This window comes from Bombus affinis, chromosome 1 (genome assembly GCF_024516045.1).
Source record: "Bombus affinis isolate iyBomAffi1 chromosome 1, iyBomAffi1.2, whole genome shotgun sequence".
Lineage (NCBI taxonomy): Eukaryota > Metazoa > Arthropoda > Insecta > Hymenoptera > Apidae > Bombus > Bombus affinis.
The window spans coordinates 7,499,171-7,515,525 of record NC_066344.1 but is presented as its reverse complement, the minus strand read 5'-3'; the positions used below and the strand labels follow the sequence as shown (position 1 = coordinate 7,515,525).

The following is a 16,355-nucleotide window of genomic DNA, read 5'->3' as shown; positions in this document are numbered from 1 at the left end:
TTACCGATCCTTCATGACCGAGATCTGTTGAACCACACATGGAAATTTGCTTCCTTAAATCTTATTTAAAGATCTTTCCCACTGTGAATTTCTTTACATTTTGATTCTATATGCGTATGCCTAATATAAGATAATATACGTTTCCCTGTTGAAAATGTCTTTTATTAAAGAATTACGTAAAAAAGAATGTCATTATCGACGGGATACTTGTCGGTAAAATAGTATAGATCTATAGATCATTCTAACTTTCTCTTTAATGTTTACGTCTTTACTTACTCTCGATGCTTCCTGATATATTTGTTACCCTGCGTTCCATGAATTATACAAAAATTGAATAAATATTCCTTTCAAATTGGAACAGGTTCTTACGTCAAAATCACATTCGCTAGTGATACGCACAATTACTTAAAGTACATTCAATCCATTTTTTGCAGTTTTCCTGTCCAACGAAATCCGAAAGTCATCGTTACACGTTCATCGGTCTAAATGAAACCCTTATCTCCGATCTGATCCAATCTATGGAGCATCTAATATTCATATTACGCCTTCCTTTAAGGCCGAAGCTAATACACTTCCTTGTATCCTTTTATTTTCTTTTTCTTTTTTTTGTTTTTTTTTTTTTTTTTTTTTTTAAACGAAACACGTGTACCTTTTCTCCGATTGATTTGACCGGTAGCAAAGGAGGAAGTTTGCGAAACTGGCGGTGATATTTGCAACCGGCTACAAAGAAGCCTTTTATTATCTTTCAGTCATTTCGGCCGACTCTCCTCGGGATTTCTTCGGTATCGAACCGTGACGAAAGACTCGATGAGACGTGAAAAAAGTGAAATCTCGGGACATATATGGGCCGATCTTGACTTGCTTTCGATCCCATTATTTGAAACAGTTAGCATAACGCTCAAGTCGAAGCTTTCGTAGATATATACTCAGACTTTCGCTTACGTTCTAAAATTATTATTCTAACTTCTAGTTTGATCAGTTTATCTTACTTGATCAGTTTATTAGTCAGTTAATTAAAGTACTGAATTTTCAATCTTATCTTTAATGATTCTAACAATCTCCTTTTTCTCTTTTGAGTATTTTTCGACCGATTTATGTACCCTATCTATCATTAAAATAATGAAGAGGTGTATTCGTGTATTCTAGGGTACTCACCATCGACGTGAAGTAGAACTTTTCGAATTCTCTCTCGTGAAGTCGCGCCGCTGATAGGTTCGTCGCAGAATGTTGCGCGTGTTTCGATAGCACGTCGTCGCCTTTCTTGCAGAACCAGGATAGTACCTGTAATAATACGATGTTATTAATAAAATGGGAAAATTGTTTATCATCGACCAAAAGTATCGATTAAATTATTTTTCTTTTCGATCTTTTAGAAAGTAGAAAACTAAAAATCACCTCCTGCTTTAAAACCTTTACGTAAAAATTGAAAGCACATCCTTCCTATTTTCCTAACAACGAAAGTTTCCATTGTACCAACAGTTTTGTTGTAATCGCTATACATTTCAACGTAACACGGTAAGTGCACGGCGTGCGATAAATTTCAAGCCAAAACTCATGACTGGCATCGTCAAAGTTTCTCCAAGCGCAATATTTGCTACCTTCTAGCACGTAACTGGAGAATTTAACGCGGCAGGACAGTGAGTAATTAACGTCTGCCTGGATTCGTTAAATAATTAAGAACGATCGTGGCTGTTCCGTGCTCGACGGCGGAGGTCTGGTTATTTATGAACGTCATAGTACACCTCGAGTGAAACGTTTGAACACACGACACACTAGTCTGTTTTACGTGCTCCTGCATTCTCCCAATAAATACACATCTTGTACCAAATTCGAGTAATTTATTAGCGAGGCAAGAGAAAGGAAGATTCACCCATTTTGACTTTTTCATTTTATTGTTCGATTTTCTCTTATTCCAGACACTTACGTAACGACGATGGATGAAAAGACAGTGATGATCGCGAATAAGTTTTCTAAACACTTTAGAATCTGTTAATAACGCAACCGCTTTGAAGTTTTCATAAAGAAAAGAAAATGCAGTAGATGCAAAATATTACCAAAATTCCATGCAGTACGCAATCTGTTGTACATGATTAACCGAATAGACAGTCTTCTCACTAACCAGAAGAGATCTGATTTTCGCTTCGTCATCCCATCAATGCGCCAGCTGTTATTCTACTTATACTCTATCCTCGACACCTTGCAAAGCTCATAATTATTTCCTATTCTGCTGGAAAGGAAAAAACGAAAATCAAAGAGCAGAGAAGCAACGCAACATCTTCTCTTCGCAACTCGACGAAACAAAACTTTATCGATTCGATTTTCCAGTACGGAAAATCAGTTTCTTGGTGATAGATCAGGTTCACCTGCCGAGCACGCGTTACCCCCGGGGCAACAGCTCGGTGCGGGTATCCGCGTGCTCTTTTAGCCGATAATTAGATCGCTGGTACGGGCGTGTCACGCGTGATTAATGATTCGTCGTTGCGGTCGGACGTAGCGGCGAGCGAAAAGTCCGCGAGAATAATTAACGGGAACAGCTGGAAGAGAGAATGTGCCGATCGAATACGAAGAGCATGTGGAAGGAGGAGTGCGAGATCGTCCTCGCGATTATCATCGTCGTTGTCGACGTCGAGGAGCTTGAACGAAAGAAACCAGCTAGTTTGCCCGTGGAAGGACCACAACATGTGGTCAGATCACGGGCAACGTTTGGTTTTTCGGGTCACTGGGCCGCGTTAGGTGGACGACGATCGGACAGAGGCGTGGACGCGCGAGAAGAACGCCGCGAGTGGGATTAATTCGCCGAGATTTGGCTGGTCGTTTGAAAAAGTGTGCCGGTAATTGCGACCGACCGGCTGAAGGATGGTTACCCAGAGATGGATCATGGAGGAGCGAGGGACGAGGATCGAGTAGAAAGTAACGAACGAGAATGTTAGCGACTACTGCAGGTCCCGATGCTTTTGGATTTCTTGATTTATGAACCAGCTTTAAGATACTCGTGATCGAGGAAATTTCGTGATCTTACAGTTATATACTTAATGGTATTGTCGTTAATAAAAATTGGAGTAGTATAGATGTTCTTGTAACTTCGTTGCGTAAGTTTAATGGATCTTTTTATATGGATATCGCAATATTCTAGCGTGACAACGTACGTCCGTAAGTCACTTGCTACAATTACGATACAGATGTGGCTTGAACTATGCTATACTATATTTCAAGCCTATTCTCATAAACCATTATATTTAAAATCGACAAGTCTAATAAGTTACACGAATATAAACACGGATCTTGAAGTAGACCAAAACAATTCACAGTGGTAAACTTACAACATTTCAGGAAACCAAACTTAAGCAAAAATTTCTTGACCTATGCCCCTTACAGACAACAAAACAACATCCAGGCAACCTATCAGATCCAAGAAGCATAAATTCCCGTTTCCATTCACCGTCAATAAAATAATCTCCGACTTCTAGCTATTCTTCGACCAGTCGATAGCTTGAAGCTATGAAACCGAGTCTCACAGAAACGAACACTTTGTCCCATCCTTTTAAGGATTAAGTGGAAACTTCTTGGATCATAAGCGCGCAGGTTATGCGGGTTACTGGGCCGCGAAATGCGATAAAACTGCGACGATGGAAGCGCGTGCAGGTGCAAGCGCGTGCAAACGACGTGCGCGTTATCGCGCGGCCACGTCGTGCCGTGTAAACACACGGCTGACAGGTATTTAGATTCGAGCGTGGCGCGCGTCGCTTCCGCCTGCGTCGCATCTTCTCACGAGAATGGACGATCCTATCGTCAGCGAGGTATGTCCGATAACGCGCCATCATGAATTAATATGGACACCTTCTGCACGCTACGGGCATTCTGCGAAAGTTGTCTTCCACGCGAAATCACGGGGTCGTGATCTGCTGGCGATCCGCGTCTCGGATCGTGCGCATTCGCGTGGGTGTTGGATGTTTGAGAATACGACGGATGGGTGGAAAAGGGTGTGAGTGAGAGGAACGTGCGAAATTGCTGTTTCTGGTGGATAACGGCGGATTATGAATTTTGATATCTTCGTGAACGTAAACGAGCCTCTCGCAAATCAATTGAATAAACTTCACTTTTTGGTGATTTATAATCTCGTTACATAAATACTGACACGATCGATGTTCAATTTCCAAGAAACAGTTCAGTTAAAAGTCAATAATTCGACGATAGATAACGCAAAGATATATTGGTTAAGTGAATTTGCTGAAATTGCTGACGCACCGTGTGCATCGTATAATGTCTACTCAATGCAATCAGTGACGCATCATATGCGTCACCTGAAGGAATTCGTGTTATCATTATCAGACAGTACCGAAGAAGTAATATTGCAGAAAATATTGTATGAAATTACAAAGTGGTGTTGGTTTTAAAATAAAAAAGTAATGGACTGTAATGGAAGCTATCAAGATTTCAAAATATCTATTCACAGGGATGAACCTCTAGTTGCAGATCGATTTCAAATAAGTTAATGACTAAACGATCCAGTTTATAAACATTTTCTGAGTCCATAAACTGGTCTGAATACGTTCGTCTGTGTCTAACAAGAATATGTTCTCGGTTCTTTTATATGAAGCGCTCTATATGAAGCGCTCATTGTCAAGATCACACCGATAAGTTTTATAGCGAGCATATAGTTTCTTAAATAGAATACGTTCTACATAGCGACCGAAGCGGTCTTTGTTACCAAGCTGAATGAAGACCTTCTTCGATGCACCTTTCCCGAAACGCGCGTTTTACGATGCCGCCTCATTTGGCTGTTGGGGCGAGCCTCGTTTTATCGTCCCACATTCGTGGCGTGGACGAGATGGAAAGGACGTCGAACCAGGAACATGATCGCTTAGCTCGGAGACCCATCGAGACCCAAATTTTTATCATCGACCCTAGGGTGCTCGTGTTCATCTCCCTTTCATCCTCATTCAGGGTGCTCAGTGGGTTTACGGGCCAGGATCCTCGCTTTCGACGATAATTTTATGGCCCCCATGGAGTTTCTGTTATAGGGATGATTGCTGGTTTCGTTAAGGGCTTTGAAATAGGGCTGATTTTATGAAAGATAAATTGGATAGGGGAAAGAATAAGAATCGATGTCTGATTACATAGTGTAATTAGTTTTGTTTATATAATTGTACAATAGGTTCGTGCATTTTCAATTGCGCGTGGCATATCACGTCGTACATCTAGTGAATCAGCATTTTGACTTCGTAGCATAAGTTATACGAAGCTTTCATTATAGAAGATGATTCTTGCTTGTTCGAACGTGCTGTTGTATCGTTCAAAATACGTAATAATTAATACATAATATATCGTGTATAGGAAAGTACTGAGAAAATGAATAAAAAAACGCAAACAGATTTTTCATTTTAATCTTTCCAAGGCATAGACACCGACTGGATCTGTAGGTAGGACTGGGATCGGTAACTAAAGCAACCGTGCCCAGAGGTGGAACATGGATCAATAGCATGAGATGGGTCACCCACGCGAGAATCGGTGGCTCCCTGTCGCTGAAAGTTCGCTGGATTCTCGCATCGATAGTCGCATCAATCGGTCTATCGGTCAGCCCGATGTCAGGCGAGATTAGCGCAGGCTAACGTTTATTTACACGAAGCTACGGCGTGTAAGTATACTGAGGATTAATGGCGGATACATTAAAGCGCATCTCTCGCTTCTATAACGCGTATTTATAGGTATCTCAACACTGACGTTACGTTACCTTGTCTCTGTATCTCGGGAACAGTCTCTATGATCGAGTCTCTATGATTAAACAGATAACTCTAGAACAGTCTGGCACGTCTATTGTATCGATAAAATCTATTCGTAATTTAATTATACAAGTTTCGCTGATCAATATTCAGGCAAAGTGGCTACAAAGGATCGTGTCATAACACTTTCAGAGAGAAATGCAAAACAGTGGGAGTTCCTGTATTGATTATGCATGGACGCCTACGAAAAGTATCGATGAACGAGTTTTAATCGATTCCCTGTGACGAGAATGTCTACTAAGTCAGGCAACCTACAAGAAACTTGAATGTTCGAATGCTTTATCAAGTTACAATGACGCAAATGGCTGACAGGGAAATTTAACAAGGAATTTAAGATACGTTAAAGACAAGGCATCCTGTTATCACTACATACTTCGCACAACACGGAAAGATACAAAAAAAGTTCAGCCAAGAAAAGAGAACAGCAGAGTTTCGATTACACAACGGAAAAAAAACCTGCTCGCAATTATACCGAAATTTCAACGTAGAAAGCAAAGTACCGAGCGTGTTATTTCCCTCAGCTACATGTAACACGTCCGAAAAACACGTTGCATAACGTCGAATTCAAGGAAACGAACGAAAGTTCGCTGTAGAGGACTATGTTCGTGGTTTTGGGTCGAAAATTGACGACACCGTGAGAGAGAAGAGCGATCCAGCATGTGACGAGCGAATAGTAGCCATTAGTCTCCGGGACAAGTGCTCGTTCTCGATGGAACAATTACTCGGGCCTTTAACAGGCCGTAAAATAGTGCTTCTCTGCGCGAAACGCAAAAAAAAAGATGGAGAGAGAGAGAGAAAAAATGAGGAAGCTACGTCGAAATTCAGCCGGGCGCGTTTTATTGCTTCGCTCGGCCGCCGACGATGAGATTCGGTAAGTATGCCGTAGCCGCAATCAACGTCTTCAATGAGTAATCGCACAGCCCAGAGGCTCATTCTCGTTCTCGTTGGCGATCGAGAAAGAGAGGCGGACGACATTCGTCTCGATCCTTCTGAATGGACTTGGCCGATCGCCCGTAGGAGAGAAACAATTTTGTACACGGACGAGGATCATTTCTCTCGATGTTTTTGAACGGTTAAAGTTACGCGTGGTAATGTATACGACACGCGTGGTACGCTAATGTCGTTCGAAGGAGCATCCAATTAGTCTCGAGTAATGTTAATGGTGGGTGACCGACGAATCTGTGGAACGCTCTAGATTGGGTGCACTCGTGAAGATAGCTGCTCTTGTTGTTCTTGTTGTGAGAAATGCGAGAGTATCATGATGGACATTTGTTAATATTTACGTTTGCTAATGAGCGTATACAAACGATAGTCCTTTTTTAGGCATCGAAGGTTTGCTACTAGGCGTCTAGGAAATAACGGACTTCAGAGGAATTGCGATGACATTTAACACTTAAGAATTGTAGTATTTCAAGTTTCTATTTCCTTACGATATAGACATGTTTCTGACATATTCGACGCTGAACGATTCAGATACCCTGACTTCCTATCTCACATTTTATGATCGCTCTAAAATTATCTACATATATCGCACTGAACAGGTAGTACGAGAATACACCAGGAATTAAGTAGAACCGCGGAGGAGTATTTTGGTGCACGTCTACTTTGCATACAATGGCCCATAATTCTCTGTCTATGAATTCTAATAAATAATCAAATCTGCAAAGACCCGGTGTAAGATTGACGGTGATTTATCTTTCGCGAAAGGCTCGTGGCTGAAAATCCTGTGACAGACAAGCGACTGCGGACGCGTTTTTTTGTGACGCAACACGTTCGAACAGAGGACTAGCCAGATATTATACGACGATTTCATAAATTATGTAAGCGCTCTGGTATGCCCAACACGGCAGCTCATAAATTACCCGCGATCAATGTACCGGCTGATTTTTATCAGGCAACAAGTATGCAGCTTGGTGATTTAAATGCAGCGTTACGCGAGCACCAGACCGATACTCTAAACGCGCTAACGAATCGGGTCGATTGATAAAGATCGATTGACCTACGTATCCGCGTCAACGAATTACTTCAATCACCGTTATCCACCTTATACCTACACAATTCATTTCTATGAAATAATCCTCCGTGATATGTCTTCGTGAAATCTCTCCGTGTGATCCCTTTTCTCTATTCAATGATCTTTTATTAAATAATACAGCCACATATTCACTTACTTTCTCACCTAAGCAGTTCTCAAAATTTCTCAACATTCTACATATCTCGTCCTGTTATAATTTTTGTCATTTTATCGGATATTTCGAACGACGATTGCTTCAAAAATCTTGCATCGTCGTATGAATAAAAGAAATTAATAATAATAGTAATAGTTGGTTTTGCATGTCAATACATGCTCCGTATAAATGCGTTAATTAGATTTTCGATTTTTCGAAGCCACTATTACGACGAATTCCTAAGAATCGAACAGAGACTGTTTGTTTACAGGCTGAGCAAATTCTCGAATATCGTTTGTAAATTCATATAAAAGCAGAATAGCTATTTCAGCCAACGTCGGTTAATCTCTTTTCCTTATTTCAAATAAATATTAAATTGATATGTGTATAGATCTTAATAAAATCCTATTAGCTACGCATTATAACTTTTCCTGTATCCTTAAAATTGCTATTCGATACATTTATACCAATATTTATAGCAGGACTAGGTACATTCCAACGTCCACTTTGCGCGTTATCGACGCTGCGACAGTGGACGCGGGGACAAGCCTAGAAAGAGCATCCAGGCTATTAATATTCCGTGGAATCTGATTGCAAACGGTGGTCTGATTAGTTGCCTTGCTCGAGTCAGATCACGATTAAACAAAATGAAAACGAGCCACGAAGGGAGGCGGGAGAACCACGAGGGAATAGAGAAAGAGATAGCGGCGCTAGAAGCGCGCCAGGTAATGAGGATACAATTTACTTCTAATAAGAAGATACGCGTCATATTTTATGAGAGTAGCAGTCGCTTCCGCGCCATGTATGGCGACTAGTTCGCGTTAAAGCTACTTGCGTGCGCGTCAGCCCATTAACAGGCGCGAATGTCTTAACGAGAGACAGGAGCTTAAGGAGAGACAGGAGCGAAACGAAATCCCTTGGATATCGCACCCTTATCCTCTGCAACCCTCTCTCACGCGGACAGCACAATGAAATTCACCGTATAAAATACCGTAGCTTAGTCGCGCGGGTTTTACGCTGCCGGCTGGCGGAATGATCGCCAGGCAATACGCACACACGGTAGGCGTTCACTAGCTTGTAAATCCTCCCGTGAAATTAACGAGCCTCTACCGATTGCCGCGCGTCGGTGTACCGCACCGCCATGATATTTTTTCAGTGCCTCTTGTCGTTTCTGAGGTCGTTCCGATGTTTAAACGGTTGTTCGGGATCCGAGATTTGTGGATGTGTGGCACTGGGCTTGATTTTACGGATGCCTCAAGCTTGCTACGAACGTAAGGTGGAATTTTTTGGGACGCGGAATGCGCGTGCTTTACGTTTCGGTTTCTTCCTTTTTGGCACGAAAGTGGCGATTCTTCTTATTGCGGAAAGATATACGACCGATCCTTCGAATACTTGGAACGCGTGTTTAAGAATAGCTGCAACTACCGTATTCTATACGTAAGAGTGAATTGGAAAGATGGGAATTTTTTAATAATTAAGTACACTAGGAATTTTCAAGCTTGGCATTTTGCTGAAAAGCTCGTTGTCGAACGAAGGAATTTTATCCTCCTTTCTCGACTTACTCTTGTCCATAATGTAATCTTCCGGGTGGATGTACCACTCATTCAGAAATGTCTTTTATATTTACAAGAATCGCAATAAACGAAACGCGTTACAAAGTAACTTGTAACCAGCGATCATAAAGACGCAGGGAAAAAAAGATACTGGCCGTTAAGAGGATCCATATAATCCGAGTCTCTTACAAATCTTGGCGGATACCACTACCGTGGATCGTCGACCTAAATCATACTTCTTAACCAGCGATAATTGTCAGAGCGGCGAGGGCAAAAAGGTGGACCACTTACGAGGCATCCTCGGTGGATTTACATGAAAGAAAGCCACGAAAGGATGGGAAAAGGAAAGGTTGCAAGTGAAGAAGGAGCCCACGGAAATTGCAACCGAATCAATTTGATCGCGAGTCGTTTGTATCAGGCCCGGAGTCTATTTCAACTCTAATCGCGGTTCCCTCCTCTAATGACAGTGAACACCGACGCGGCGCGTTCCTCCGTGTGTAAGTCGCGAGCGTGTTCAGCCACGGTTGCCTACCGTACTGTCGGTTAAGGTGATTCAAAGTGAGGAGAGCTGCTTTCAGTGAAGTAGACGGCAACTGATTACGCAGTTTCGAGGAAGAGAGCCGACGACTGGGTGTATCGTATATGGAAGGAAGGGTTCTCCGCTGGGACTCGAGATTATAGTTATTACTGTAATAAAGATACACGGTTTGTTTGCTCTCGAACGCGAAGCAAAAGGGGGCTTCTCATCCTCGGCAACGCTTGCCGAGAGGAATGCCGCGATTCATTCGGTCGGCTCGCGGGAATACAACCGTCCCCGACGTGTAATAAAATGTTTACACTGGCTAAACGGTTCCCTCGATTCCTCTACCATCTTACATGCGACCGCGTTTTTTACTACCTACTTTTCCTGCATTTACCTGCTTCTTATATAAATTCTTTTTCCTCTTCTTCTTGCCACGGACACAGATAATTCTAAACAATGACATACTTTTTAGACTAAGAAAGGCACTTGCCAATTTTTACGCTTGTTCGAATCACGAGTCTACAGTTTGTTAATTAATTCCGATTCTCCAGATTCAAATACGAAATTAATCTAGGTAATCGAATCTAGAGGGTGGGAATTAATTACCGATGGAACTGCGAGAGGATATTAATTAATTGCAAAAGGATACGTTGAGAAGATTATAAGAGTTTGCAGCGATTAATAATTTCTCGAAGCTACTTAATTTACTTAGTTGCTGCAAACATCCGTATCGTAAATTGACCCTTGTAAAGCTCGTTATTTAAAATAAAAGTATTATGGTTGAAGCTTTCCTATTTCCTTGATACTCCATGCAATACTTGTGTAGTTGGGATAGTAGTAATCGCTAACGAAAGATTCATCGACACCCTTGCAAAACTATCGAAGGTAGAAACGTGACAGAAGAGGGGCGGGGAACGGGGCAGGAGCTATTTCTTTCGGATGATCGTTGTCCTCTCGCGGATACGTGATTCTTCCGTGGCGAACACGGTTCTGCTTTTAGCACAGTGCCAGGTGAGAGTGCATTTTATGGACAATTAACGATCGTTCCCACGGGAACACTTTGTAGGGGATACTCGGTTTCGCCGATCCTGCGTTCCCGCTGATAAGCGGATCGAACGTGACCAATTAAAGGACGCCTTGTACGAGATCAGTTTTCGTTTCGCCGTGCGCCGCGGACTTTCGAACGCAGTTTCACTCTCGAAAAACGGGTACGTTCGTGATCTGTTCGCATCCCATTTGTCGTGCCGCGAATCCCCGTTTCCTCTCGAAGTAGAATCGTTAGAATCATCGTTAGAATTAATTATATTAATCACCCACTAAGTTTTGCTCATTTATAATTTTATTCCTTTCCTAATACAAGTTCAGTTAGTCGATCGAATTTACGTAGAAAAAATGTAACATTTAACCCTTCGTAAGAAAAATGTATTGTTGACGATTCGAACGAAGTTTCAATCTCGAATTTCTTCCAGATGAATTCTTATTCTTATTGGAAAGAGTTTCAAGTATTCGACTTAACGTACGGTTGTATAATACAGTAGAAACATTGTTAGACATCGTAGAATCGTCCTCGAATTTTTTAATAATCTAATATGATAAAATGGTTAGGCTTGAACATAAATATCGTGAAAAAAGATCCTTTCTACAACATCGTAATCACACAACGAAACCTAACCAAACTAAACGTATCTTCAAAACCGCATTCTTTAAAACGGGACCTCAATTTCAACTCTCTTATTTCCACTTCTCCAAAATTTCTTAAGTACATATACACTGTAACCGAAAAAACCAGGTTGAAGAAGCAATTTCAAGAAACGTGTCGTACAGTGAGATACGTAGTTGTTTCACCAATCTCTACTACCCCCGATAAGATAAGACTCGCGACGGAACCACTTAACGTGACAAGCACTTTGAAACAGCGATGCACGCGCCCAATTACGCGCGAAGGAACGCGCGTTTATATCTGCGTTTCCTATTTACGGTCGGTGCAGGGGGCATTGTTCGAATCGTAGCACGATGTTCGTCGGATGAAATTAGTCTGGCCCTCGCGTGCTTCTTTAATTATCCGGCTGTTCCACGAGAATTCGTGGGGATTCCCATGGGAAACAAAAGCAAAGGCGACAGACACACGAGAAGCCTCTAAACCGTGGCGATCGCGTTTTAATTACGCGATGCTTCATTGTAAAACTATAGGGGGGAGGATTCGCAATTCGATGAATATAGAATAAGGTGCTCAGAACGTGTAGACGACTTTTTTTGGATAAGAATAGATCTTTTTATTTATATCGGACGAATATTTATTTTGGACATACGATTGTCGTGCAAAATCAGCTATTTAATATAAAGAAATTCAGAGTTACAAATTGGAGTTAAAATATGTTAACTGTACAATACAAATATGCTCTAAACCGGATTAAAATTTTTATTCGATAAAAAAATACCGATTCAGCGGATGTGATGGATCCCGGAATATTTATTTTAGATATAGAATTGCTGGACGAAATTGGACATCAAAATGTTTTAGTATTTCAATTTAAAATATTTTCTAAGAAAATAATATTATCATATGAATTTAACTGGAGGATCTCGATCACGACTTGGCCGAATATTATTTTATGCTAAGTATCTACGATTCTGTCGTGTTTAGTCTACATCCGAGGAGTGTTGTAACAAGACAGCTATGTTATTACGAAACAAATGAAATCAGCCACGTCGAAGTTTTCACCTAGGAAAACCAATGCATGGTTACGTCTTCCCTGAATTAAAATATAGAGAAATCGACATCTTCTCACGAGAATCAACCATTTCCCCGTTTCTCACACGCGATCCATCCTTGCCATTTCGCTACTACATAAACATCGATTTGACCATCGTACCTCTCCAATCGCATTTGCATTCCATCCAAGCGACATCACCCACACCGATCGTCCCAGTCATCTCCTACCTCCTCCGGACAAAGGACACCATATACATAGTTCATCAGCCAAAAATCAAGCAAAACAAGCTCAATCCCTGAGGATTTATCCACGTGGTCGTGGGAACGGTCAGGACAGACACGATCGTGGCGCGTGGGGAACGACGTTTCCGGTCCTGGTTCGTTCGCAGAATCGGTCGCTTCGTCGAACAGCTTCGCGCGTCACTTCGTCGCCGTTGAATTATGGCCGCGACCGGGCGCAGTATAATTCGTCGAGCGTATAATATATTGCGAAAATCAAACACGTCTGACAGCCGGCTGGCTAGACAAAAGGCGCCATTGGCGAAACGTAAATCACCTTAGGAGGCGAGTCTCCTCGGGACGACGCTTCGGGGTCACATGCTGCCACCTTTCTCCCCACCCTCGTTCCTCCCCTTCTTTGCCATCGTGTCTCCCCTTTCGTCGCTCGGGTGGCTGTTGGTTCGGTACCCTGGACTTCGCGCAGCCTTCTTAAGAGGACCACACAGCGTGGTCTCGAACATGCCGAGCCATGGAAGCCCTCCGCGAGTCACCGTAGGACGTCGCGTACAAGTGTTTACGGACCGGTCTCTTCTCTCTCGTTCGAGGCCGATTTTGAGTACCTGCTAGCTACTTGCTGCTCCGAGCGCCGCGATCGTTATCTCCATCAGATTCGTGAACCACCCCTTCCACACCTGACTCTTTACCCTCCGGCTCTGGCACGCTTTTTGGTTTTACTTTCGTTGATCGAAAGGGGGGTACTGGGTAACAGGGTTGGAGAAAGGTGAATACACGAAAGGGTCTGCACGTAGACTGTGGAAATGTGGAATGGTTTCATGGTGCGGGGTGAAGTGAGATCGAGGTAAATTTTGTATTACGACGAGCAGACTTCGGATGTTTATGTGTCTACGACATAATTTAATGATATAAAATAAAAATTTTATTTCTTTGCTTGTAAAAAAATATGGAATTTTTGAACAGCTGTTTATTACATTTGAAAATACTTTGCTCTATAAGATATAGTTGAATAATATTGAAACATTAAACTCTGACTTGAAAGAAGTATTTCATAGTAAGACGTCGATTTGGAAGAATAGTAAGCTGCTCTCATAAGGTGTGAGTGTCAGTAAGAGAGTACCTTTGCTCTCATTTATACATAAGTACATCATCTGGGTTATAAATATGTATCAACTCTGCTGTTCTTTAAATAGATGCGCATAAATCCATAATATTAACAGCACAGTCGACGACGTCTAAAATTTTATTCAATGTTACCCTTTGTTTTCGCACCTGGTATCAATATCCATAACATACCAGGTATATCTTAGCTGAAATTAATGAATGAACTAGCTAGAGCCTACCTCTCAACGAACATCCACCTCCACTATCCGTAAGCACGTTCTTCTAACATTCATAGATAAACACGATCGTCATTTACTAAATACAATCAATATAAAGATAATCGACAATCTTACCAATTAATCAATCACTAATCAAAATTATTTCTCTTCTCTCGATCCGGAAATTCTCGCACCTCGAAAAATAACCTTGTAGTTAGACATCCTCCTTGTTTCACACACAAGTACGTCACTACGAACAAATAAAACATCCACGATTCACCCCTATTAATTTCTTCTGAATTTTCTTGGTCCGGAAATCGATGTGTCGACGATCGATTCTTGACATATAGAACTGTTCGGTTGGTCACACATGTAGTGCGACCGGTTGATACGTCGCGAGTTCGACAATCGCTCACGGATTCGGTAATCGATCACGGGATTGGTAATCGGCCGCGAGCACACACGTAGCCGCGAGACTCAGACGAGAGCGAGACCTCAGAACGATCGGATGCTGCCGGCAGAGAAAGAGTCACTGATGGCCGGTCCGATCGCGCGTCAAGACGTACCTACGCCGCAACAAGCCGCACGCCCCTCCTACTTGGTCATGATACTTGCGCCACATTGCCCACACCTTCCGTTTCCGAAACATCGATTTCGATTTAATGACCGGCCTGTATTTGGACTGGCAAAATACGAGTGACTACACGTCGATTCGATTCGATTCGATTCGCAATTATCGCTGTCAGTTGAGATTTGGGTGCTTACGTCTCGTCAGAAGATTTGAAGTTTTTAGGACAGCAATAACTTTTTATTGGTTGTTATGTTGCCAAATTACTACAGTTGCGGAATTACAGCGTTTAATTCGAAAGTGTCAGAATAATTTGGATCGTTTAGAAGTTAGAATTCATAATTCATAGGAAGAGTGTGACTCGATAAGATAAAGCAAAGAGTTAAACACGAAACAGTGCCTCGCGTGTTTAATTGGAATAATTTTTCTATAATTCAGAGATTTTCAGGTCAACAGCGCTGCCGAGTCTTTAATTACATTAGAGTACACGGATAATGCGTTGATTCCTGTGTAATTTTCAGTTTCTTTCTAATTGCTTCGGTACCGTTCACGAGAATTTTAACGTCATTTTGATATGTTAATTACCTTCCATGTAATTACAGCTGCAACCAGAAGACACTCGCATCGGCGAGGAAAGCTTTAAAGATTAGTCCCTGCTGACGTAGTCGGGTGTTAGATTTCGAATCACCACTTTTCTTACGGTACACTTATTGCCTCAACCATTTATCGACAAATGAGATAGCTGTGATTTGAATTGCAAAACGTTTACATTACCAGCAGTTCCTTTTTGCTAGTTTATCGCGATAATTATCGTCAGTGGATTTGCATAATTTAGTCGGATTTCATAGTTGAACCAGATTGTTTGACTATATTGCGTATTTGTAACATATTGAAACATGAAATACCCTTTCCTTTTAGATTTCTTTCTTGTCATTTAAATGTCAAGTAAGTACTCCACCATTAAAAATTTGTTCTTCTTATCTGCTTATCCAATTTTATTTCAAATTTCACACCGTTGAAGTCCGACGAGTATCAGTTTGAATTTATTAATTACGATAAATGTACGGAGTCGAGATTAATTACACGAACACTACTTCGTTCCACCGATATTATTTCGTTCCGGCATTCATGACGGCTCGAGACAGACTGAACGTAACCAAGCTTGTGGCTGTAGGTCGAAGTCTAATTAAGTGCAAATACGTAAACGAAACGGCGCGTTAGCCATAGTTGGTACATGTAGTAAATTAAATAGTTGGTACAGTTGGTAAATTAAGTATCCAGATTAAAACGAAAAATGTATCAATCAAATATTTACATACAATTACATCAGATTACTCACACATCTAAATACTTGCATCTAACATACAGGAATAAAAAAATAGGAATATCGAAGCAATGAAAATGAGTTCGAATGAAACGTATAAATAATATAAATGGTTATGTATTATATCTAGCGGAGGGAACGGAATGGAACGAATCGGACAAAAAAGCTCC

At 41.5% G+C, this 16,355-nt stretch overlaps 1 protein-coding gene and 1 long non-coding RNA gene across 6 annotated transcripts in view; both read right to left on the bottom strand.

The window, feature by feature from the left end:
* LOC126919906 (uncharacterized) overlaps nucleotides 1–16,355 on the bottom strand; it is a 303,683-nt gene that overhangs the window by 51,884 nt on the left and 235,444 nt on the right. For all 5 annotated transcript variants that reach the window (XM_050729613.1, XM_050729590.1, XM_050729594.1 and 2 more), the window contains exon 13: nucleotides 1,156–1,281. In XM_050729613.1, the coding sequence (XP_050585570.1) occupies nucleotides 1,156–1,281 (126 nt within the window). The remainder of the gene's footprint in view (nucleotides 1–1,155; nucleotides 1,282–16,355) is intronic.
* Nucleotides 13,871–15,440, bottom strand: LOC126920115 (uncharacterized). Its single transcript, XR_007711893.1, has 2 exons — nucleotides 14,429–15,440; nucleotides 13,871–14,357 (listed from the first exon to the last, which is right to left on the bottom strand). It is a non-coding gene; the product is annotated as an uncharacterized LOC126920115 (long non-coding RNA).